This window comes from Haliotis asinina, chromosome 15 (genome assembly GCF_037392515.1).
Source record: "Haliotis asinina isolate JCU_RB_2024 chromosome 15, JCU_Hal_asi_v2, whole genome shotgun sequence".
In the NCBI taxonomy this organism is placed as follows: Eukaryota; Metazoa; Mollusca; class Gastropoda; order Lepetellida; family Haliotidae; genus Haliotis; species Haliotis asinina.
In genome coordinates, this window is record NC_090294.1 from 4,798,360 (window position 1) to 4,825,777 (window position 27,418).

Consider the following 27,418-nt stretch of genomic DNA (forward strand, 5'->3'; position numbering starts at 1 on the left):
TATCGATTAGCGACTCTAGAATATATCCATAGCCAGCCCTGTGTAATGCAGCTGCAAGAACTATTGTATGAAAGTGATGACAATGGTGATGATGGAAGGATGATTTTGTTTTGGCTGAAACGTATAAACTCATGAAAACGTCCTATTTTTAGTTTAGACCAAGACAAAATACTTACATTTAATCCAGATGACCACATTGATCACTCGGAAAACAACGACCAACGGGAATTATCTAGACCGATTGTCCCCTGGTGACGTTTAACATTGTTCTCTAATTGTTCTAAAACAATTGAAAAACACAATTGCATCAATTTGTTTATAAAAGATATGATGATGGACATTATTTTGGAAAAGTATATGAAGATTAGCCATAAAATAACAAGGCTAGTAACTTATAATGATTTACATAATATTTCAGCAATTTGTTCCACATCATAAACAGAAATTGGTAACATTGCATACATTGAACCAGGTCTTACGTCACAGTGGTCAGTTTGTCTTCTGTGACGGCTGATCGATGTCCCTCCCTCTTTCTTTGTCCCGTCCATCACGATCACCGTTGACGGGGCGGGGGACGGGAGGTTTATTAACCCCGAAGGTCGTCAACAGTACCATACCTTCTACACCTTCGTCGACAGCAGACAATCAACAGAAACTGGTGAGTTGAACGTTTGGCTATTACACTTCATCTACTCGTGTTAGATATTTGTATATCAATCACTTTGTACATATGGCCTTCTGAAATGCAAGGCCGTGGTAAGATACACTCAGAGAAAAGTTACAAGTTAGCGTTTCCTGGTTGGTAGCATCAGTTCGGGGGTTTCACCAAGGTGGTCAGTGTTGATGTTCCCTCCTCGGGATGTGATCACATACTGTGTGTAACTGAACTTTGACTCACCAGGAACCTAAGATTGAGATTTCTAACCACATTTCTCCCCGATTATGTTCCCATGTTTGTTAGCATCACTCTCAAGCTGTTGGTTTTCACCATAGGAACGTCTGAGATCTGACGTCTGGCTTCCTCCCTCTCCGTACCGTAACTCTCACTCGTCACCATAAAGACGACCACCGATAAGTAATGTTTTAAGTTGTGTGTATGTTGTTTTCAGAAACTATACTGGACGACGTAGAGGAGCGATGAGAACAACCACCATCTTGGCCATGGCCGTACTAGGCTGTTGCTGTCTTGTGAGCCACGCTTACGTAATTGGTAAGTGTATGCATTTTGATATGACATATTACAAAGTGAGATAATATGTGTCTTCAACAGCATACTGTTCCCCAAGTGGCCTATATCTCCAAATGGCATGCCACGAAATAGTTTAATGATGCTGTTATAATAGACAAACAGACAAACAGACAGACAGACAGACAGACAGACAGATAAACAGATAGACAGACAGACAGACAGACAGATGTATTCTGTAAGGAGGCCCAAGTCCCATAATACATGATAAAACATATTATCCTGCGAGCATTAGGTTTACTTTTTTGAAGACGATTTTATGGTGAATTCTTTATTGAAACTTGAGTCCAAGTTTAATAACATTCTAGGTCTAACATCAGCAGCTGTCACGTGTGTGCCTACTACCCGCATCACTTTAGCATCTCTTTCATACCTAAATCACACTTACTTCCCCAAATACGTTCACCCACTCTCAACCCACTCCATACGACCAATTACATAATTATTCTGAAGTGTTTATCCCGCGTTTAGCACTACCAGTCAAAAAATAAATTAACGAAACAAATTAACAAAAATTCAAACACATGCTCCTTAATTTATGTGCAAGCTGAAAACGGGATGTGCAAACAGATTACATGCAGAATTGGATATTCTCTGTTTCTAAAATTGTTTTAACATTTGCACATATATCTTGCAAGGAATATTTGTTAAAATTGAATTTTGTTTTTCTTACAGGTTCTCCATATAGACTAAATCCCCATAATCCTCTGATAGTTCGAAGGCGCCAAATTCCAGGATTTGGTCGTGCGATCATCTACAATCCCACTAAAGCCCTCCGCGGAAGAGCCACTCAGATCAAAGACGTTGCCCCTACACCAGAAACCCGTCTTCAACCAGCTCAAAAAGTCGACCCCCCTGCACCACAAGCTGTGAAAGTCAGCCCCCGACCGCAATCTCAAAACGTCCATCCCCAAGTTCCAGCAAGACGCCAACCCTTCCCAGGGAATACTATCATTATCATCAAGGAGGACGCCCCCAGACCCCATGGTGCTTCCTCCTCTGCTCAGACTCAAGGCACAGTAGGATCAGCCCCAGTTTCACGCGCAATCAATTCCCCTACCTCTGTTTATGACCATACCTCTTCCCAAAGTTCTTTCGACCCTTACTCTGCCCTACTCCCTACTGATGCCTTTCCCGCCGCTGATCTAAACTATGCAGATCCTTTCCCAGCTGACCCTTTCTTTGATCACCCCATGGCCTCCGCAGACCCTTTCTCCCACTCTAGACATGCAGATCCTTTCTCTGTTGCCACATCTGAGTCCATCCCTGCTCCAGCAACCCAAACAGGAGTCTCCCCACACAGATCAGAACCCTACTCACAGGCAGATGCTGCTCCTGGCCCCTACAATGGTGCTTCCCAACATGGATACGACGCCTTTGACAACTTGATTAGACTGAAAATGTTAGCTGAAATGGATCTTCCTCACCCCGGCGAACCTCACAACGTGTACCGTCCGGCTCAAACACATGGAACACCTGCCAGTCAGGGAACAGCTCAGCCCCCAACTCCCAAGTCCCCCGCCAAAGCTCCTTCCTCTCACCTGAGCGCCCAAGACAAGTATGATCAGCTCCTCGCCCAGCACCTTGCTGAGGCACTGGACCTTCCTACCCTACCAGGAAAACAGATGTCTGGTGCTACCAACAATGCCAATGCATCCCCTGCTGACAGCCCCCAAATAGTTGCATCACAAGCAGCAACAGCAGCAGCACCGGAAGCGGAGCCAACATTTGAACCGGCAGCATCACCAGCAGCTTCGTCAGTAGACAAAGCAGCTGCAACATCTACTGGAGGCTCCAGTGGTTACCATCCTTATGATCTTTACTCTCTTCATCTCCGGGAGGCTCTTGATCTACCACCTATGCCCCCTATGCCCCCTATGCCTCACGCTTGAAGGGGGTGGTGCCTCCTCGTGACTGGAGGGGGGTTGAGGTCCCGATAATCTCCGGACGATAGGTTCATATACATGACAGATGAAGGTGTCTGTCTCAATGGTTGGTCTGTTAATGGTGTTATGTCAAAGAAAAACCTACTTGTCCACAGGTAGACTAGTCAGTTGATCATCGTTGATGTTATCGTATGACAATAAACACTGAGAACGTAACCATGTTTGCTTATTATTACATCTGAACATCAACCTTCTGTTTAGGTGTTTGGCGAGTTATGTTTATAAGCTTTTAGTGACGTCATTCTATTGTTCTTGAGCTATTTTCAAATATCTAAACTCTGAGATATCTATCGCCCTTCTACACTGACTAAAAGTGTTACATTATCAAATACGTTTCGTCAACCGACATACAATTTTAACCCAGTATTCTTACACTGAGCCATCGGAGCACGTGATTAAAGTCTTCATTCCTACGCGCCATAACTTCAACTGTTTCCATGGTGCACGTGGTCATCGCCCGCTGTAACTGATTTTGTTTTACACCTTATTCACTGTATTCTCTCATTGTTTCGAATTTTGTAATGCTTACGTTTGAAGTTTCATTGACTAGTCAAATCTGCTCTCCTTAAGGTTGAAAACGTACAACCTGCGGTGATTCGAGGTTGAGGGTGAAGATTTCATGTTTCTAAATACAAACGTACCGTAATGGACAAGTGAGTAACTAAAGCAATGATTGTCTTGGTATCGTGCTTCGTCCACGTTCATGGTACCTTAGGCGCCACATATACGCACTTCATGTGATATAGACTGAGTGAGTGAGCCATGTGGATAATTGAACCCGGGTTAAATCCCACCGCCCCTCATGTGATATGGGGGCACAGGACTTGCATCACTTTGTGTTGAAAGTATATTCGTCACCTCGAAGTTCTTGGCATTCATCACTTGGTCTTGAGTGTTTGTTGGTCACCTCGAAGGTGTGACCATTCATCACTTCGTGTTGGGAGTTTATTCGTCATCTCAAAGGTCTGCACATTCATCGCACGGTGTTAAGCGTTTATACGTCACCTCGATTTCCCAGATGCGCATCGTAATATTGCTGTAGTATCGTAAAGAACAACGTTGAATTACCTGCGAGATATGGGACTATGAGTAGAATAGACAGACTATGAGTAGGCGGACCATGAGTAGGCGGACCATGAATAGGCGGGATATGAGTAGGCAGACTACGAATAGGCGGACTATGAGTAGGCTGACTGAACCCAGCGTGAACATATGGTAGATATGTTTGAAGTTCAATCCAAGACAGAATATGTGAAAATACAAGTCGGAAACCCTGAGCTCCTTCGGAAAATGTCCACTTTAGAACTACGACCGTTCCAAATATTGAGACCCTGGGACTGAGGAGTGGACAGCCGTTATCAACTGGCTGAATTAATATCCACCTCCTGGAACCACTGCCCTGCAGAGTGCAGTGATGGGATGACTGTCCGCCTGTGTTTGCAGTGATCGCGTGCTTGTTTTGGTGGCGAATGTATGATCGGTGTTAAAAATCTTGTCACCATTTGTGAAACAAGAACAGTATGTTTGAAATATTAGCATTTCACGAATGCACAGTATATGGTGGTCATAAATAGACAGTTTCAAGCTGGTAGGTTAAACATGAAAGAAGCAATCGTCGATTATCGACAGAACATATCTTTTGACGTAGACAAATTGTAAGGTTTTTTCCTAATGGTTTTATTTGACAGCATTTCAATGAGCCGATATTGTTAATGATACACTTTTCCACATATATGTGACGTCTTTGCCTTATTGAATGCATAATATTCATTTTATCTATCTGAATGTGATCGTGAAGTGATCGGGGTCCAATGACTGCACACCCTCTGTGCATGCTTGCAGTGATCGTATTTTTTCTTGCAGTGATCGGTATCGTACAGTCTTTTCAAACATGCGTATGGACCATGTAGAAGTGAAGATGACTGAAATATATTGTTTGGATCTTAGCTTTATTGGCAAAGAATCAGAAATTAAAGCCCAAGCTATTGTGGGAGAAAGGATTGAGACGACACAGCACAAGTTAATGAAAAAATTACACGTGCTTCACGAACATCTGGCTTTCCCTTTCTGTGCACTCCTCCCTCATAACAAACTGAACTGTGTGAGTATTTAAATATGATAGATTGTTAAACAACTTTTATTTTTAGGACAAAAATCCTCACAGAGCTGGTATGATGGCTTGACTATAGTCGTCATTAATAGTCAAACGATGTATAACCTAACACATGTCTCGAAACGTTTAATAGAAATGATAGAACTAAGAGTGTCATCATAATGTTTATTATCACTCTTCACGCCTAGAAATCGCTTTGTGATTGGCTGAGCGCTTTTCTGGTATTTTCAATGTACTCCGCTTACACGTGCGTAACATTTTCTATGTATCCCGCCGCTGGGAATGCCGAACTCATTTGGTACTTCGTTGTAGTAATTCTTTATCTTGAGTCACAATGAATCACGTATGATATACGGAAATTACCGATATCCTGGATATCCTTACATTGTTAACATTGAAGTGTTCTGTTGGAAGATCTGCTGCGTTAAGGAATCGGTGTCATAACGCAGCGTTAGTCATGTGCCTATCAACTAGGACTGCTGACTGGTTTGAATTGTTGAAATCTCTGTCACACTCTACCAACAGCACCGTGACTCACATTAAAGCGGATAGCAAACAACTGCTGAATTTGACCGGGCCTATGATCTGACACTCTTACAGTCCCTGAACCACATTTTTATTTTCCCTACATCCTAGCCTCCCAGCACTGCTAAAGTCCTAATTGAAGCAAGTCCAGATTTCCCCAGGTTCAGAATCCCTGGTCTCCCTTGGGCTTCTTTTCAATTTATGATAGGTTTGTTGGTTACCATCAAAATTTATGATTATCTGTTCAGAGACTAAGCATTAGTCTAGGTCTGACACCTTTCAGTAAGTGTCAACAAATGGATTTCCATGTCGACATTTTGAATAAAATGTGTGCCATTTGAAACAAATGTATCGGACCTTAAAGAAATAAATGTGTTTTTCCATACGTTAAGAAGGTTTGTAAAAAAAAACAGTTGTGTTTGAAACAAAAACGAAGATTTTACAACTTTTAAGAATTGTTGTTACTAATAGCTTGGCCCTTCATTAATGACGCTAGCATGCAGACTTAGGGGTGAATTTAGCCTTCCTTCAACACCATTACTGTAACGGTTGGGTATCCTAGAAGTTAAAGCGTTCGCTCTTCACGCCGAACACCCGGGTTCGATTTCCCATATGGGTACAAGGTGTGAAGCCCATTTGTGGTGTCCCCCGAAGGAAAATTGCTGGGATATCGCTAAGGGCGGCGTAAAACTCAATTCACAATACCGGTATTGATGATACTAATGACGTGTAATTCTATTGATATATTTGGAACTACGAATATCCCTGAATACGTCTTATGAAAATTATTTTAAAAGAATGTTTAAATAGTACGAATTATTCTCTTAACACGTCTCACATGATACACGGATTGAGTGTATGTACTCCACATTGTGGAAACCTTCACCGTCTACATGTTTGTCTGTGTGGTGACCACTGATAAGTTGGTCCACAACAAATCTCTGTGAGTAGTTGTGAGTATGTTAGTGGAAAGTCGGAGTATGGCGCATATTTCCACCAAATGACATCACTGATCAATTTTCACATTTTGGCGATACATACATGTCTGGTTCGCGGTGTGCATAGGGGACTAGCTGTGGCTTAAGGTACTATCGGTAGAGATTTTGTGTTTTTGCAGATGGATAATGTCTTTTTAGTACCCTCAAGTTGGCTTGATATACATTGTCATACGTGTACGCTTGGTAAATATGAATTATTGCCTTTGTTTATTAAGTGTTATGGTCATTGTCTCTTTTTTCAAATCTCCGTGTTTCTGCACTCAGTGCTTGACAACTGCAGAAAAAGTCATCCATAGAAGGGCAATATCCACACCTAACCCCCTCATTCATGTTGCTAAGTTTGAAACTGATTGAAAATATCACCCCACCCCCCATCCCCTACATCGAAAACCCTACTTATTTCATATTTTCGATATAGTTTAAGAAAAAGTGTACAGAAATTTCCGATCATTTCATATTCCAAATTTCCGATCACTGAATTATGTGTTCACTGTACTTACGCGATCACTTCACTAAATATCAGGTTTACATATTGTACAATAACTTCTTCATCTGAATGACTTCCTCTTTTCACAGAGGGTACTGCTAGTGATACATATTAACTCTGTTTGTCATTCCCAGGAAATGGAAAACGGAAGTATATTTGAAATAAAATCAGTATGTGTCTACGTGAAAAGATATGTTCTGCTGATAATCGAAGATTGCTTTTTTCATGTTTAACCTAGCAACTTGAAACTTTCTATATATCACCATCAGAACCTGTGCATTCGTGTAATGTTAAAGATTTAACGATATTTTTCGTGTTTCGCAAATGGTGACAAGATTTTAAACACCGATCATACATTCGCCACCAAAACAAGCACGCGATCACTGCAAATGCAGGCGGACAGTCATCCCATCACTGCACTCTGCAGGACAGTAGTTCCAGGGGGTGGAAATACATCCTGAAGGACGTCAGGTAGACCTGTGTAGTGTACTAACAACACCTACACCCGTGTACCCACTTGTAGTCTACAAATAACACCTAGACCTCTGTACACACTTGCAGTGTACTATAGGTAACTCCTAGACCTCTGTACGCACTCGTAGTGTACTAATAGCTCCTGGACCTGTGTACTCACTTGTAGTCTACTAATAACCCCTAGACCTGTGTACACACTTGTAGTGTGCTAACAATACCTAAACCCGTGTACACAATTGTAGCGTACAAATAACACCTGGACCTGTGTACACACTTGTAGTGTGGTAATAACACCTAGATCTGAGTACCCACTTGTAGTGAAGTAGTACCACTTAGACCTGAATACTCACGTGTAGTCTACTACTAACTCCTAGACATGTGTACACACTTGTACTGTACTGATAGCTCCTAAACACGTGTACCCACTTGCAGTGTGCTAATAACACCTAGACCTGTGTACACACTTGTGGTGTACTAATCACACCTAGACCTGTGTCCCCACTTCCAGAGTGCTAATAACACCTAGACCTAAATACACACTTGTAGTGTACTAATCACACCTACACTAAAGACACGTAGGAATGAAGACTTTAATCACGTGCTCCGATGGCTCAGTGTAAGAATACTGGGTTAAAATTGTATGTCGGTTGACGAAACGTATTTGATAATGTAACACTTTTAGTCAGTGTAGAAGGGCGATAGATATCTCAGAGTTTAGATATTTGAAAATAGCTCAAGAACAATAGAATGACGTCACTAAAAGCTTATAAACATAACTCGCCAAACACCTAAACAGAAGGTTGATGTTCAGATGTAATAATAAGCAAACATGGTTACGTTCTCAGTGTTTATTGTCATACGATAACATCAACGATGATCAACTGACTAGTCTACCTGTGGACAAGTAGGTTTTTCTTTGACATAACACCATTCACACACCAATCATTCAGAAAGATACGTTCATTTGTCGTGTATCTGAGCCCATCGTCCGGAGATTATTGGGGCCTCAACCCCCTTCCAGTCACGAGGAGGCACCACCCCCTTCAAGCGTGAGGCATAGGGGGCATAGGTGGTAGATCAAGAGCCTCCCGGAGATGAAGAGAGTAAAGATCATAAGGATGGTAACCACTGGAGCCTCCAGTAGATGTTGCAGCTGCTTTGTCTACTGACGAAGCTGCTGGTGATGCTGCCGGTTCAAATGTTGGCTCCGCTTCCGGTGCTGCTGCTGGTGCTGCTTGTGATGCAACTATTTGGGGGCTGTCAGCAGGGGATGCATTGGCATTGTTGGTAGCACCAGACATCTGTTTTCCTGGTAGGGTAGGAAGGTCCAGTGCCTCAGCAAGGTGCTGGGCGAGGAGCTGATCATACTTGTCTTGGGCGCTCAGGTGAGAGGAAGGAGCTTTGGCGGGGGATTTGGGAGTTGGGGGCTGAGCTGTTCCCTGACTGGCAGGTGTTCCATGTGTTTGAGCCGGACGGTACACGTTGTGAGGTTCGCCGGGGTGAGGAAGATCCATTTCAGCTAACATTTTCAGTCTAATCAAGTTGTCAAAGGCGTCGTATCCATGTTGGGAAGCACCATTGTAGGGGCCAGGAGCAGCATCTGCCTGTGAGTAGGGTTCTGATCTGTGTGGGGAGACTCCTGTTTGGGTTGCTGGAGCAGGGATGGACTCAACAGAGAAAGGATCTGCATGTCTAGAGTAGGAGAAAGGGTCTGCGGAGGCCATGGGGTGATCAAAGAAAGGGTCAGCTGGGAAAGGATCTACATAGTTTAAATCAGCGGCGGGAAAGGCATCAGTGGGGAGTAGGGCAGAGTAAGGGTCGAAAGACCTTTGGGAAGAGGTATGGTCATAAACAGAGGTAGGGGAATTGATTGCGCGTGAAACTGGGGCTGATCCTACTGTGCCTTGAGTCTGAGCAGAGGAGGAAGCACCACGGGGTCTGGGGGCGTCCTCCTTGATGATAATGATAGTATTCCCTGGGAAGGGTTGGCGTCTTGCTGGAACTTGGGGATGGACGTTTTGAGATTGCGGTCGGGGGCTGACTTTCACAGCTTGTGGTGCAGGGGGGTCGACTTTTTGAGCTGGTTGAACACGGGTTTCTGGTGTAGGGGCAACGTCTTTGATCTGAGTGGCTCTTCCGCGGAGGGCTTTAGTGGGATTGTAGATGATCGCACGACCAAATCCTGGAATTTGGCGCCTTCGAACCATCAGAGGATTGTGGGGATTTAGTCTATATGGAGAACCTGTAAGAAAAACAAAATTCAATTTTAACAAATATTCCTTGCAAGATATATGTGCAAGTGTTAAAACAATTTTAAAAACAGAAAATATCCAATTCTGCATGTAATCTGTTTGCACATCCCGTTTTCAGCTTGCACATAAATTAAGGAGCATGTGTTTGAATTTTTGTTAATTTGTTTCGTTAATTTATTTTTTGACTGGTAGTGCTAAACGCGGGATAAACACTTCAGAATAATTATGTAATTGGTCGTATGGAGTGGGTTGAGAGTGGGTGAACGTATTTGGGGAAGTAAGTGTGATTTAGGTATGAAAGAGATGCCAAAGTGATGCGGATAGTAGGCACACACGTGACAGCTGCTGATGTTAGACCTAGAATGTTATTAAACTTGGACTCAAGTTTCACTAAAGAATTCACCATAAAATCGTCTTCAAAAAAGTAAACCTAATGCTCGCAGGATAATATGTTTTATCATGTATTATGGGCCTCGGGCCTCCTTACAAAATACATCTGTCTGTCTGTCTGTCTGTTTGTTTGTCTATTATAACAGCATCATTAAACTGTTTCATGGCATGCCATTTGGAGATTTAGGCCACTTGGGGAACAGTATGCTGTTGAAGACACATATTATCTCACTTTGTAATATGTCATATCAAAATGCATACACTTACCAATTACGTAAGCGTGGCTCACAAGACAGCAACAGCCTAGTACGGCCATGGCCAAGATGGTGGTTGTTCTCATCGCTCCTCTACGTCGTCCAGTATAGTTTCTGAAAACAACATACACACAACTTAAAACATTACTTATCGGTGGTCGTCTTTATGGTGACGAGTGAGAGTTACGGTACGGAGAGGGAGGAAGCCAGACGTCAGATCTCAGACGTTCCTATGGTGAAAACCAACAGCTTGAGAGTGATGCTAACAAACGTGGGAACATAATCGGGGAGAAATGTGGTTAGAAATCTCAGTCTTAGGTTCCTGGTGAGTCAAAGTTTAGTTACACACAGTATGTGATCACATCCCGAGGAGGGAACATCAACACTTTGTGAAACCCCCGAACTGATGCTGCCAACCAGGAAACTTGTAACTTTTCTCTGAGTGTATCTTACCACGGCCTTGCATTTCGGAAGGCCATATGTACAAAGTAATTGATAACTATTTATCTAACATGAGTAGATGAAGTGTAATTGTGACATATCGCGGTCATAGCCAAACATTCAACTCACCAGTTTCTGTTGATTGTCTGCTGTCGACGAAGGTGTAGAAGGTATGGTACTGATGACGACCCTCGGGGTTAATAAACCTTCCGTACTCCCCGTCAACGGCGATCGTGATGGACGGGACAAAGAAAGAGGGAGGGGCATCGATCAACCGTCGCACACTGAGAAATCAGACTGACCACTGTGACGTAAGATTTGTAAGATGTAAGACTGATGTAAGCATTGTTATCAGGTTAGGTGCATGAAGTTTTGACAAGGCGGGCCACGTTTGCTCACATATTGTAACACATTATCTTGATCACAATTCGTTTTCCTCCATGAAATCCTTAGCGAAATGACTGATTGTACCATCTGAGTGTGTCATATGTATGTTTAGTAATATTCAGCCTTTCTTATACACATAACAGATATCCTTATCTTGGTGTTAGTGACATTGAAAATTCAGGAATTCTACTAATATTTCCACATTCAAACATTTTATGCTCTGCTGTGACAAAGTTCAGTCATAAATCAATATTAAATATCATTTTTTGAAAACTGAACGCACGTCTAGTGATCTAAACTGACACTTGTTTAGGGAGATTTATATCTATAACTTTCATACACAAAAGTCATAGTGGGCATTGAGATATCAGATTGGACATTGTGATGTCACAGTGGATATTACAGAGGACAGGTGATGGACGGCCACTCTATCATAATAGCCACTGACGTGTGACGAGGAAGGCATATTAAGCCCAGCGATCCTCCCAGACAACATTCCTGTTACGCTTTGAAGAGCCTCAGACAACAACAGCCATTGGTGAGTTCCTGTGATTTCTTTGTGCTTCCTTAGCGCCATATTGTGTTTGGTATACCATGAAACATTATTATTACGTCATTGACTGAAAATAGACATCGTGTGTACACCACTCTCTTCATGTACACTACGGCTGTATTGTCCAGTACACTTTTAAGGATTTCTGAACTACCTAGTAACTACCTAACTCAGCATTGGTTAATAAAGAATATAGTAAGTATTTGCGTTATCTTGATTGGAGAATTGTATACATTTACACATTTGACTTTTCAGAAACGTAATTCGACAACGCGCTTACGCTATGACAGCCACCGCGTTCCTGGCCGTGGCCGCGATGAGCTGCTGTTGTCTACTGAGTAACGCATACGTAATTCGTAAGTGCATTACTATATAATGTCGTAGGTTTCCCAGATCTATTTTCTGTTCGACTACGCCCATAAAATACAAAGCATTTTCAAAGAGATGACAACCTCTTTGCATTTTGTAGTATCAACATTTGTATTTAGTACTCTGTCAAAAATACGTAATTTAGATAACCGAGTGCCATCATGGGAACAGGATGTGCTGACCTTTTACATGAAAACATCGGATCACTACTATTTGACAGTGATGCTTAAACACATTTTAACACATCGTGTTATTCGTTGGTTTCACATTAATTTCAGATTCGCTGTGCGCGTGTAAAAATATCTACTGGTCAAGTTCCGCTTTGGTCGTACGTTTACCAATGGTGTAAACACACTCTAAAGAAAACGAAACATCAAACCAAATGCATAGTTTTATGTCTATAACAAGTTATTTTTATACCTGTATGTACAAGAGACCGGGAGTAGTGAAATAAATAGCTTGATTTATGTCAACAAGTTCTTGTATAAACACATCTCACCACCACCGTTCTTCCCGCACATCCCCTTCTCACAACTATCAAAACACACATTTCTGATTCAGCTGCAACCAAAATAGGACATCAATACCTGAAAAGCATATGTAAATCGATATATTTAGTCAGCTATGAACAGTTGTCATTCATAAATAGTTATTATTTAATCATTTTGTTTTGAGTGTATTTACACTATCGGTGTGCATACGACCAAACCGGAACTTGACCAGTAAATATTTTTACTCGCTCTGTGCATGCGCACAGCGAGTCTGAAATTAATGTGAAACCAACGAATGGGATCTGTTATGTTAGTGCTTTTATAAAGGATCTTATCGCTCTTTCACGCATCAATTTGGTTTCCTTTCAGGTTCCAGATCAGGAAATAATCCTTACAATCAAGTAGATCTTAGGAGGCAAAATCCAGGACATACACGTCAGATTATCTACAACCCCACTCAAACACCCCAAAGAAATGTCATGGAGCCCACTCAAGTTAAATTCGTTGCCCCTACTCGAGAAGCACCACAAGCTCCGACTGTTCGAAACGTCATTCCACAACGTCCAAGATCTCGGAACATCTATCGACCAATTTCACGAGCTCAAAACGTCCATCCATCAGCTCCAAGAGCTCAGGCCGTCTATCCACCAGCTCCAAGAGCTCAAAACGTCTATCCATCAGCTCCAAGAGCTCAGGCCGTCTATCCACCAGCTCCAAGAGCTCAGGCCGTCTATCCACCAGCTCCAAGAGCTCAGGCCGTCTATCCACCAGCTCCAAGAGCTCAAAACGTCTATCCATCAGCTCCAAGAGCTCAAAACGTCTATCCATCAGCTCCAAGAGCTCAAAACGTCCTTCCAACAGCTCCAAGAGCTCAGGCCGTCTATCCACCAGCTCCAAGAGCTCAAAATGGTTATCGTCCAACCGCATCACCTCAAAATGTCTATCCCCAACCCTCACAAGCTATCAAGGCCTCTCGCCCAACATCGCTATCTCCGATATATAACTCCCAACTGAGACCATCTGGTCCCCGTGAGGGCCTATCGACAGTGCATGCGAACTCTCGAAACATACAGCCAGACTACTCTGGTGTCAATCGACAATCTGATTACTACAGGTCCCAGGTCGACCAAGAATATGATGCTCAGCCTTTCCCTGCTTTCAGGAGGAACATGATTAGACACCAGCCCTTTCCCCAGAATACTATCATTATCATCAAAGAGGACTCCCCTACTTCCCGTGGTGTTTCCAGTCAATCCCGGGTTCATGGACCAGACGCCTCGGTCCCTGCTTCTCGCTCTGGAAGCAGTTCTTCTCCAGTTCTAGTTGCGGGAGCTAAGGCAGAAGTCTCCCCTCAGGTACCCAACCCAGAACCAAACTCCAAAACCACACCTGGTCTCTCAGGATCGCAGGACAAATACTATGAGAACATTATGAGACTCAGTATGCTAGCTGAAATGGATCTTCCCCACTATGGTGGACAAAACAGCTTGTATCAGCTCGCTCAAAGTCTCCGGTCACCTGAAAGCAAGGGTGCAGCTCAGTCTCAGGGTTCCAACTCTGCCGTGGCAGCTCCTTCCTTTCCAGTGGATGCTCGCGGTGCAAATCACAAAAAACAGCTTGATCATTTATATTCCATGCATCTCGCTGAGGCACTGGACCTTCCAGACCTTCGAGCACCAGGTGCCTCCAGTGCCTCCAGTAATCCAAATGGACCCCTCGTTGATACACCCAACAAAGCAGCAGCACTGGAACCAGTAGACGCGCCGGTACCAGAACCACCAGCTGCATCAGCATCTGCAGAGCCAACAGCAACACTGGCAGCAGAACCACCATCAGCATCAGCATCAGCATCTGCAGAGCCAACAGCAACTCTGACAGAACCGGCAGCATACCCTGCAGATAAACCAGTTGCTGCGCCGAGGGGTTCACACCAATATAGTCCCTTTGACCTCTATCTTCGCGAGGCTCTGGACCTTCCTGTCGCCAGATAGACATTCGTCTTCAACCTTTCGATGTTCTACATGAAACAGAAATTAAAATGTAACGTCCATGTTTCTGTGGTGGAATTGTGTGTGGGTGTTCATAGTTCATGCATGTATCAATAAAAACACAGCATTGTGAATGGTTTTATGTTTTGTTGAGGATTGTAGGGTTTGTATTTTGTATACACTTACTTAAGGTATTCTTTTCATCAGAAAGCCTTTTTGACGGATTTATGGAGAACACGAATGAGCTAGACTCTGTAACGTCTACTCCACATATATCATTGCTCACTAAGTATGCACCTTCACTCTATTGTTGTCATCTCAAACATGAATACTTGTAATATAATAACCAGTGAGCGAAAATATTTATAGTGTATATCATCTTTGTACAGACATACAAAACCTTGACAAAAGTTCAAAGCTACATTGAAAAAAAGCTGAAGGAGTGAGTTTTGTTTTACACTCAGTAATATTCCAGCTACATGCCGGCGGTCTGTAGATAATCGAGTCTGGACCAGACAATCCAGTGATCATCAGCGATCTACGGTCATGTTTCAAGAAAGTCGGCGAGCCTGATCACCCGATCCCGTTAGTCACCTCTTACGACAAGTACAGTCTCCTTTTATGGCAAGCATTGGTTAATGAAGGTCTATTCTACCCCGTGACCTTCACGTGTCAAAGTCGAAGGATCATCACAACACTCTTCTTACAAGAGGTCAACTGAAGATCTTGAACTTTGGTAAATAAGAGTAGCGCGGCACTGGCTACAGAAGTCAGTCGTTAGAAATACCTCCGTCGTGGCAACAGATGTGTTTTGTGGATCTTGAATCAATATGAATATCAATATCAATATCAATTTGAATCAGTAGTGTAACATAAATACAATTATAACAAATTTTTTGACACACAAGACATTTACGACCACTCAGTGCAAAAGTAACTTACATGTGTGAAACTGGCGAAAACTATAAATGCACAGTGCAAAAGTAACTTACATGTGTGAAACTGGCGAAAACTATAAATGCACAGTGCAAAAGTAACTTACATGTGTGTAAACTACACAGTGCAAACGTAACTTACAAGTGTGTAAACTGGCGAAAGCTATAAATACACAGTGCAAAAGTAACTTACAAGTGTGTAAACTGGCGGAAGCTATAAATATACAGTGCAAAAGTAACTTACATGTGTGAAACTGGCGAAAACTATACATGCACAGTGCAAAAGTAACTTACATGTGTGTAAACTACACAGTGCAAAAGTAACTTACAAGTGTGTAAACTGGCGAAAGCTATAAATATACATGTGCAAAAGTAACTTACAAGTGTGTAAACTGGCGGAAGCTATAAATACACAGTGCAAAAGTAACTTACATGTGTGAAAACTGGCGAAAGCTATAAATATACATGTGCAAAAGTAACTTACAAGTGTATAAACTGGCGAAAGCTATAAATACACAGTGCAAAAGTAACTTACAAGTGTGAAAACTGGCGAAAGCTATAAATAAAAGTGCCTTGTAGAATGTGGGAAAATGTATCATATGTTAAAGTTTGGATAACACTATCTGACTAAAAACAAATCCAGCATGTGTACATTAATACGAAAGTGCAAACCCGTGGGCTCCATTCACCAACACTGATCCGATGTTTCTGGGATGTCTTTTGTTTTGTCTATATTATTTCTAACTGCAGTGCTTTATGTTTATGAATGCTGTCATAAACAACTTTGTTAGTACCTTACTTTTTTAAAAAAGAGAAAAATAAAGCAGGCTCTTTTGGTCATATTAATGTTTTTTCATATTGACGCGAAACCTCACCTTACATTCATGTCTGAATGCATCGAGCCATTTTTAAAGTTAGATTTGAACAAAAAAAGGCAATCTACTACTCTTCCTTCATCCTGGCACTCACGCGTACGCACACGCACACGCACACGCACACGCACACGCAATCATCTTCTAGTATTTTTGCTGGCTCATTCAAGCACATTAAGCTGCAGTAGGTCTTGCAGACATACACATGCATACAATTATATATTATTCATCTGGCATACAGGTACATACACGATCATCTGCTCATTTTCTTACATACAGACACATGCTCAATGATCTGTTACACTTCTTACATACAGACACATGCCCAATGATCTGTTACACTTCTTACATACAGACACATGCCCAGTGATCTGTTACACTTCTTACATACAGACACATGCCCAGTGATCTGTTACACTTCTTACATACAGACACATACCCAATTATCTGTTACACTTCTTACATACAGACACATGCCCAGTGATCTGCTACACTTCTTACATACAGACACATGTCCAATAATCTGTTACACTTCTTACACACATGTACATGCACACACAATCACCTGTTACCCTTTCTACGTACAGGTACACGCACACACGATCACCTGTTACCCTTTCTACATACAGGTACATACACGCACGATCATCTGTTACCCTTTCTACATACAGGTACACGCACACATGATCATCTGTTACCCTTTCTACATACAGGTACATACAAACATGATCATCTGTTACCCTTTCTACATACAGGTACATACAAACATGATCATCTGTTACCCTTCCTACATACAGGTACATACACACATGATCATCTGTTACCCTTTCTACATACAGGTACATACACACATGATCATCTTTTACCCTTCCTACATACAGGTACGTATTTACATACGATCATCTGTCACCCTTTCTACATACAGGCCCGTGAAGCTGAAGACCCGGGCTCGATTCTCCAAATGGGTGCAGCATGTGAAGTCCAGTTCTAGTGTCCACTGCAGTGATATTGCTGGAATAAATATTTGTATCAATGTTTTCGTTCAAAGAGTGAACAGTACATTATTCCGTACACCTCCAGGGATTTTGACAATAATGTTCCACATGTACAGAGAATATCAAATAACTAAATAGATAATAAATTCAGCTAAAACGCGTATGGCAGGAAGACCAAAGTTATAGTAATGATGGTATATTACATTTTGTCTCCGAGTCGTAATAATCTAAATTATGTGAAATTTCAACATCTTCTTAATATTTCAAATGTTAGGATATCTATTTGCTAGTCTTGATTTGAATTTATTGTATTCACCGGCTTTCACATTTCTTTCAGTATATCTTTGTAGTTTTTTGTTACTGTCCCTGTCAAACTGTATGTGAAGATGATGTCAGAGAAGAGAAGTAAAGTCAGTGTCTTTCCAAATCAAATTACTTTTTTGCACAAAATTCTTTTCGAATATTTCAGGGATCCTATTTATACTTCTTGCGTTTTGTTCGTATTAATTTTTAAACCTTGAAAATGTTGAATAGTGTCCTAGGATTTGCTATTTTTCTATTTTGCGCAAATCCCTTTTGATCTTCGTGGATTCTAATATGTAGCATTGTTTTAATTCTATTTGCTGACGCAATTCTAAATGAAACGTTAAATAAATTCAGTGATCAGCCCCGAAGAATGTATACTCTTATACAAACCAAAAGGGACGGGTCTTTTATTATGTTTGATGTTTTACAGCCTTTAACACCTCATCGTAATTCAATTCCCTCTCCTCTTTTGTTGTTTATAGTGTGACCAAATAAACCTTCACATTGGAAATTGTTACTCAGTATTGTAAAAGATTCTGGCTCAGTGTCTTACATTTCTCTCCCCTAAACAATAGAGGGGTGATGGGGTAGACCAGTGGTTAAATCATTCCAGCGTCACACTGACGATCCGGGTTCGATTCCCCACATGGGTACAATGTGTGAATCCCATTTCTGGTGTTCCCCTCTAGATCTGTGATACTGCTAGAATATTGCTGTGTTAAACCATGCTCACCCACCCACTCACGCACTCACTACTCTATCGGTTTCCATATTATCATGAACAATTCTTTAAAACAAGTCAAATTCTTCGAATGTGTATGGGAATCTAAATGAATAATGATAAGGATAGGGATATCTCTTATATACTAGTATTGTCAAGTTTAACTACCCATTTCAGTTGTCGTGTGTCATTTAACTAGCGAATGGGTACTCCGGTTTGTACTTACGTCTTAAAACACCTTTCTGCAAGTATGTATGTCGTCTTCACAGATTTCATCATTTTCATTTACGTCATGGAACTAAATTCAGAGGTATCTGTATAGACACGTCTGCACTGAAGGGTTTTATTATTTGATGTTGATCTGACGACCGAAAAGTCACATATCAAGAATCAACATATTTAATGGACGTATTCATACTTCCAAAGAAAGTTTAACGTAATTGTGTATGTGTCAGAGAGAGAGATAGAGAGAGAGAGATAGATAGATAGATAGAGAGAGAGAGAGAGAGAGAGAGAGAGAGAAAGAGAGAGAGAATTGATGACAAAAGTTTCAAGAAGAAAAGTCGATTTCACATTAATATAAAATTACGTTTTCTAGTTTTAGAACTTGACTACATTTTTTAAGGCTTCTCCAGGGTATTATCATTATTTTACAAACTTTGCAAAGAACGTTTGTACGACAGGCAGTCATGTAAGTCAAGGAATATGTCATTGTAACCATATCTGTTGATGACTCTGTAATTGCCTCGGGGTACTACCGTCTCATTGACGCGTGGAGGGGTGTTTGATTTATGATGGACATATTGTCTCAGACTTGAACATACCTACACTTCATTATTACGTCACAAACGAGTGATACTGTCGGACCACAGACTAATGGACCTGTCCAACCAACATAGACATGGTATTGTCAGGATAGTTACAAGACAGTGACCATTGTTACGTCACAGTTACACGATGCTCCATGGTGAATGACCGGCTGGTGTATAAAACCATTCCGCATTTGCCTGGACAGCATCAGTCTCCACCAGAAGTCACAGAGCAGCAGAAGGTGAGTATACAATTTACAATTGCCACTGTGTCTTTTCCTATCTATCTACTGTGGAGTCTGATGGCGAAATTTGATGTGTTCACATGTGTTGTTCCAAAGCAATTAACTATCTACTAGCTGGATGTAAAGCATCATTATTTAGTAGGTTTTATCAAATATCACGTTCTTAGTCAATGTACGTCGACAACACCGTGTTTACCACAGTACAAACATGAACCAGTCAACACCGTGTTCGACCAGGATATCAAAGTCAGTGTGTTTCTTGACACAGCTTGAAATTACATTTTACCAAACAATATGACACGTCTTGATTCTAAATTTGTTGTTTTGTCATAACCTCACAGACATTGGAACAACCAGAATCATGAAGAGAGCTGCAATTCTGTCTGTTGCCATCATGGCCTGCGTGTGTCTCATGAGTGAAGCCCGTTACATTCGTAAGTATTGAAGACTATTAGTCTCATGCCTATGCCCTTAACCCGAACCGTCACGATATGGCTGAAATATTGCCGATGTGACGTTAAATATTAACTCACTCACTCACTCTTAACCCGAAACGAAAATGAAATTTATGAAGGCCCCTTTGTGTCATTTACCACACATTGCCTCTGGCAGATTTTGGATTTATTTCCTAATCAACACATGGTGACACAGTATCTTGAAATAACAATCATTCGTTCATGGGAAATGTTTTGACGTCATTGTTTGTGTGGGACAGGACGAGGGGAATGCAATACCGTGAGGTTGATACATAAACAATTTAATTCCAGGGCCTTTCATCCGTCCAGGATTGCAAGTGCAGCCAAGAACTGTAAAAGCCGGTGTCAACCAACAACCCAGAGTCATTATCATCAAAGAAGACAGACCAAAACCGGCAACCACTCGGCAAGCACCTGCTGTTACACGACACGCATCAACGGCGGGACACGGCAACGGATACAACAACTTCCTCAACGATTACCTCTTGGCTGATGCCCTTGATATCAATCATCCCGGTCTCTCGCACGACATGAACCAGTATGGTGCTCCTTTCACCCACTCCGCCCGAGGAGGCAGAAGCAGCTTCGACCCCTACTACGCTGAGCATGTCATGGACATGTTTGATGCTCAGCCAGTTGGAAGGGGCCCCGTCATCGTAATTTAGGCGATGTTTTCTCGAAGGGACATGAAAATGTTTTTCGGATTATAATGTTTCTCTTTAATTAAATAAACTATGAAATTACTATCTGTATTCACTGTCTTCGCTTGTAAATTACAAAAAAGGGTAGCATAGTGGTTAAAGCGGTTGCTCGTCATGCTGAAGACACGGGTTCGATTCCCTACATGGGTTCAATATATATGTGAAGTTCATTCACCCACACTAAACCATGTGAATGTTATTTTGAATCTGAATGTATCCCCGAACCTGCAAATGTGAGAGTACGTGCCATGCACTATACACCATGCTGGAAAACTGGTTCATACCTCGCCATGCATTTCACATAGTTCTTATCACACAATGCACTATAAACCATGCTTTAAACATGTTTTTATAATGCAATGCACTATATGTACACACCATATCAAGCTTACATGCACAGCATGCCATGTGCCACTTATACCCTACACTTGATACATTACACGTCAGGTCACTACAAATCACATACTACCATTTGTGCATTAAATGACATAGTATAGGGGATGAACAAAAGAACACGATATTATATACTGTTTATTACACATTATGCACACTGCACCGTTTGCTGTATATTATACATTAGCGAACTACACCTAATGCTATACACTATATATTTCACATTATGTACACTACACCTAATGCTATATACTATATATTTCACATTATGTACACTACACCTAATGCTATACACCGTACTGTATATTTCACATTATGTACACTACACCTAATGCTATATACTGTATATTTCACATTATGTACACTACACCTGATGCTATACACCGTACTGTATATTTCACATTATGTACACTACACCTAATGCTATATACTGTATATTTCACATTATGTACACTATACCTAATGCTATATACTATATATTTCACATTATGTACACTATACCTAATGCTATATACTATATATTTCACATTATGCACACTACACCTAATGCTATATACTATATATTTCACATTATGTACACTACACCTAATGCTATACGCTATATATTTCACATTATGTACACTACACCTAATGCTATATACTGTATATTTCACATTATGCACACTACACCTAATGCTATATACTATATATTTCACATTATGCACACTACACCTAATGCTATATACTATATATTTCACATTATGTACACTATACCTAATGCTATATACTATATATTTCACATTATGCACACTACACCTAATGCTATATACTATATATTTCACATTATGTACACTACACCTAATGCTATACGCTATATATTTCACATTATGTACACTACACCTAATGCTATATACTGTATATTTCACATTATGCACACTACACCTAATGCTATATACTGTATATTTCACATTATGCACACTACACCTAATGCTATATACTATATATTTCACATTATGCACACTATACCTAATGCTATATACTATATATTTCACATTATGCACACTACACCTAATGCTATACGCTATATATTTCACATTATGCACACTATACCTAATGCTATGTACTATATATTTCACATTATGCACACTACACCTAATGCTATATACTATATATTTCACATTATGCACACTATACCTAATGCTATATACTATATATTTCACATTATGCACACTACACCTAATGCTATACGCTATATATTTCACATTATGCACACTATACCTAATGCTATATACTATATATTTCACATTATGCACACTACACCTAATGCTATATACTATATATTTCACATTATGCACACTACACCTAATGCTATATTTCACATTATGCACACTACACCTAATGCTATATACTGTATATTTCACATTATGTACACTACACCTAATGCTATACGCTATATATTTCACATTATGTACACTACACCTAATGCTATATACTGTATATTTCACATTATGTACACTACACCTAATGCTATACGCTATATATTTCACATTATGTACACTACACCTAATGCTATATACCATATATTTCACATTATGTACACCATACCTAATGCTATATACTATATATTTCACATTATGTACACTACACTGCATGCTACACACTATATATACACATTATATACACTGCACCGTATGCTATGTCCTATATATACTGCATATTAAACATTATAAACACTACTCCGCATGCTATTCACTATATATTAAACAAACGCACACTGCACCGTGTGCAACATATTACAGAAATATTGTGTGTAATATATGTTTTGTAGTGTGCGATATGTAAAGTATTATGTGTAGTGTGTGTTTTGTAATGAAGTATGGTATGTAATGTATGATTTGGAAAGTACGATGTGTGAAGTATTGTGTGTAACGTATATTGTGTAATGTACGGGGTGAAATGTATGTTTTATTGTGTAGGATATGTGAAGTACACGTATATAGTATATTGTATCACTTGTAAGGTACAGGTGTTTGAAGCATATTTTGTAATAATTTATCTTTTATGTCAGATGAATGAAGCAAATGCATTTTATGCAGTTAAATGCATTTCTTAAAATGTGAAAGTGAGTGTTAGTCGTGCTAATGTGATACTGACAGGGACGAGAGACCTGGCTAAACGGAACATCAGCATGGCAACCTTCGTTTCCTGATGATTGTCGATGTGACACATGATTACAGAACTACATTTGGGGAAAGTTGCCACTATTTAAAAATAAGGTCAAACAGGGAAGGAATAATCATACCATTCCATGTCGACAGATTACAGTATATGGTGTGTCGCCAACAGATTATAGTATATGTATGTCACCAACAAATTATAGATATGGTCTGTCGCGGACAAAGTACAGTATATGGTGTGTCGCCGACAGATAATAGTATATTATGTGTCACCGACAGATTATAGGATATGGTGTGTCACCGACAGATTATAAGTATATGGTGTGTTGCCGACAAATTACAGTATATGGTGTGTCGCCGACAGATAACAGTATATTATGTGTCGCCGACAGATTATAGTATATGTGTGTCGCCGACATTTACTAGATACTGCTCTACTAAAGAAACGATTCAGACAGCTCCACACAGCCATGGGAAAATCCTAATGAGTCCCCACCAGCGTTAGCCACCAGCATCATTCTTTTCAAAAATGGACCATAAAAAATAATTTTAAGTTACACCATCAGCTTGGTATGGGTTTTGTTTCCAATATGTAGTTCCGAGTACTGTTTGAAATGAATAAAGTCACTATTTTATTGTATTTCTAATAAGACAGGGAGTTTGCATCGAACACTTTAGGGGTGTATTGGGGTAGGGATAGGGTGGGGTAGGGGTGGAGAGCGTCGCTTGATGGTGTCGAAAGGAAAGCAAGTTAATTTTGCCTTGTTTAAATGTATTGTTTCTCACATGATGTATTCGTCTGTCTAAAATGGATTGTATTGATATTTTTGTAGACAGTGTCATCATACGTGAGCAAACGCCATGATGTGTTAAACCTATCATCTGATGTTAAACCTGTCTCCTGATGTTAAACATGTAACCTAATGTTAAACCTGTCACCTGATTCTACACCTGTCACCCGATGAAGACACTGTCCCACGCCAGACTTACCGCAAACGCTTCGTACGTCATGCGAGGCAGTGTCTTCACCTGAGACGCCAAGATGGTTGATATCAAAGGGTTGGTAATTAGGTTGTCGTTGAGGACGTTGAGGCATTGTCTTCACCAGTGACAAATCTTTATTCGTTATATGACTTATATCCACGATGTGGAGTGCATGCCGTGATGGATGATGTTTGCTGCAAGATTTTTACCGTAAACGTGTAGGTCATGTTCTACCCAACACGTAGTGCTTCCTCTTGCTGGAGATCCAAGACAGAATTTGTCTTCAGAAACCCGTGTTCTGGCGACACTAGGAATCAGTTTGACACATGTCGAGTTTCTCAGACCAATGCTCACGCTGTTGATCACTAGAACGTCTAGTTCATGCTCGATTATTTACAGACCACCTCCATATACTTGGATTACTGATGTGTCCAACATTAACAACAAACAATGCAAGTACACGTTGGTATTAGGCTGCAGAATTTCTGCAAGGATTAACTTCTGTTTCATATCTTAACAATGGGATATACTCACAGACATGCATACATGCATATTCCAAACCATGTGTCTACTTTGCTGTGGTTGATTAATCGATAACAATTAATGCAAGGTACCCAATAAAACATTTTATTTTATTTCACAAACCTTGACACAGAGTACAAACACAACCTCATGAGAAAACAGCCATGCTTCACAACATGCACGTCGCCTAAATTACGATGACGGGTCCCCTTCCAACTGGCTGAGCATCAAACATGTCCATGACATGCTCAGCGTAGTAGGGGTCGAAGCTGCTTCTGCCTCCTCGGGCGGAGTGGGTGAAAGGAGCACCATACTGGTTCATGTCGTGCGAGAGACCGGGATGATTGATATCAAGGGCATCAGCCAAGAGGTAATCGTTGAGGAAGTTGTTGTATCCGTTGCCGTGTCCCGCTGTTGATGCGTGTCGTGTAACAGCAGGTGCTTGCCGAGTGGTTGCCGGCTTCGGTCTGTCTTCTTTGATGATAATGACTCTGGGTTGTTGGTTGACACCGGCTTTGGCAGTTCTTGGCTGCACTTGCAATCCTGGACGGATGAAAGGCCCTGGAATTGAAACATTTAGGATCAATATCGTTGCAGCAATACTACCACCGTCCCACACAAACAGTGACCTCAAACACTTTCCATGAATGAATCATTGTCAGATCTCAATCAGGATACTGTCAACATTTATTAATTAGAAAATTGATAAAAAAAAATGGAGTATTAAGAGTAAGAATCAAACAAATCTTGCGCGAAAATATCTCTGATAACACATGCCATCTGTCATTAGAGGACGCTATAGCAGAAACACATTTCAGCTAGTTCCGTAGCTTTCATAGTCTTACTTACCAACAAAGCGGGCTTCACTCATAACCATCACACAGGCCAGGGCGGCAGCAGCTAGAATTACGGCACTCTTCATGATTCAGGTTGTTCCAATTTCTTTGTGGTAATGACAAAACAATAAGGTTAGAATCAAGATATGAGTCAAGAAACACACTTTCTTTGATATTCTGGTCGAACACGGTGTTGACTGGTCCATGTATGTACTTTGGTAAACATGGTGTTGGCTACGTGCATTGACTGAGAGCGTGAGATTTAATAAATCCTACTAACCAATGATACTTCACATCCAGCTAATAGATAGTTAACGGCCCAGGAACAACATATGTGAACACATGAACTCTCGAAGCACCATGAGACTCCACAGTAGATAAATTAGAAAAGGCACATTGATAATTATATCTAAGAAATTGTATACTCACCTTCGGCTGCTCTGTGACTTCTGGTGGAGACTGATGCTGTCCAGGCAAATGCGGAATGGTTTTATACACCAGCCGGTCATTCACCATGGGGCATCGTGTAACTGTGACGTAACAATGGTCACTGTCATGTAACTATCCTGACAATACCATGTCTATGTTGGTTGGACAGGTCCATTAGTCTGTGGTCCGACAGTATCACTCGTTTGTGACGTAATAATGAAGTGTAGGTATGTTCAAGTCTGAGACAATATGTCCATCATAAATCAAACACCCCTCCACGCGTCAATGAGACGGTAGTACCCCGAGGCAATTACAGAGTCATCAACAGATATGGTTACAATGACATATTCCTTGACTTACATGACTGCCTGTCGTACAAACGTTCTTTGCAAAGTTTGTAAAATAATGTTAATACCCCGGAGAAGCCTTCAAAATTGTTGTCAGGTTTTAAATCTAGAGTTTGTAACACAATGATTATACATTATGTAACTAGAAAACATAATTATAAAACATGTATGCAACAAAACGTACTGGTGGACCTGAACACAATAAACAAATTACCCCTGTTGGTACAGGTATAGGTGATTGGTAAGGGGTGGTGTCAGGTGTATCACGTATAGTTTATGGTTTAAGCTCTATGAACTATTGTTCGTGATATGATTATGACAAGAAGTATACTTCGTGGGAATTACCATGTTTTCTCCCTAGTGTGAGCTCTATTGATTAACAAAGGGCTACGTTTAACATTATGTTGAAACGGGTGATTATATTAGAATATATAACACTAATCAAACAAGTCGTACTTGATATGGGAAGTTGTACAATGGAGTTTCAACTGCATATATAAGTAAGTTTAAAAGTCGGAGGCGTTTCCAGCTTTGCAACTGACCTTTAACGAAAATAATCATAGTTTAAGAGTGAGTGACTTAGTTTGTGCTTTTTTACCATGGAGTTAAGTACTCATGCAGGTCAAGTTTAGGAGCAGTGGCATGGTGAAAACAAAGTACCCACAGGTATCAAGACGAACCTTGAACCCAGGTGCTGTAACAGTGTGATTTGGACCGTAACGGTGCTTTGGGCTGTAACAGTGTGATCTGGACCGCAACGGTGCTTTGGGCTGTAAC

General features: G+C 40.8%; 3 protein-coding genes across 3 annotated transcripts; 2 read left to right on the forward strand and 1 right to left on the reverse strand.

Annotated features, from left to right (window-relative positions):
* The first annotated feature begins 1,137 nt into the window (after positions 1-1,137).
* Positions 1,138-14,917, forward strand: LOC137266192 (mediator of DNA damage checkpoint protein 1-like). Its single transcript, XM_067801697.1, has 5 exons — positions 1,138-1,210; positions 1,922-3,132; positions 9,106-9,174; positions 12,322-12,325; positions 13,296-14,917. The coding sequence occupies exons 1-5, from the start codon at positions 1,138-1,140 to the stop codon at positions 14,915-14,917; spliced, it is 2,979 nt and encodes a 992-aa protein (XP_067657798.1).
* Positions 14,918-20,149: 5,232 nt separating this feature from the next.
* Positions 20,150-20,957, forward strand: LOC137266397 (uncharacterized). The gene is made up of 2 exons (XM_067801895.1): positions 20,150-20,231; positions 20,565-20,957. Exons 1-2 carry the CDS (start codon positions 20,159-20,161, stop codon positions 20,936-20,938), a joined length of 447 nt encoding a protein of 148 aa, XP_067657996.1. The 5' UTR covers positions 20,150-20,158; the 3' UTR covers positions 20,939-20,957.
* Positions 20,958-25,121: 4,164 nt separating this feature from the next.
* LOC137266103 (uncharacterized) lies at positions 25,122-26,329 on the reverse strand. The gene is made up of 3 exons (XM_067801607.1): positions 26,295-26,329; positions 25,879-25,971; positions 25,122-25,590 (listed from the first exon to the last, which is right to left on the reverse strand). Exons 2-3 carry the CDS (start codon positions 25,949-25,951, stop codon positions 25,217-25,219), a joined length of 447 nt encoding a protein of 148 aa, XP_067657708.1. The 5' UTR covers positions 25,952-25,971; positions 26,295-26,329; the 3' UTR covers positions 25,122-25,216.
* Between the last annotated feature and the right edge of the window lie 1,089 nt (positions 26,330-27,418).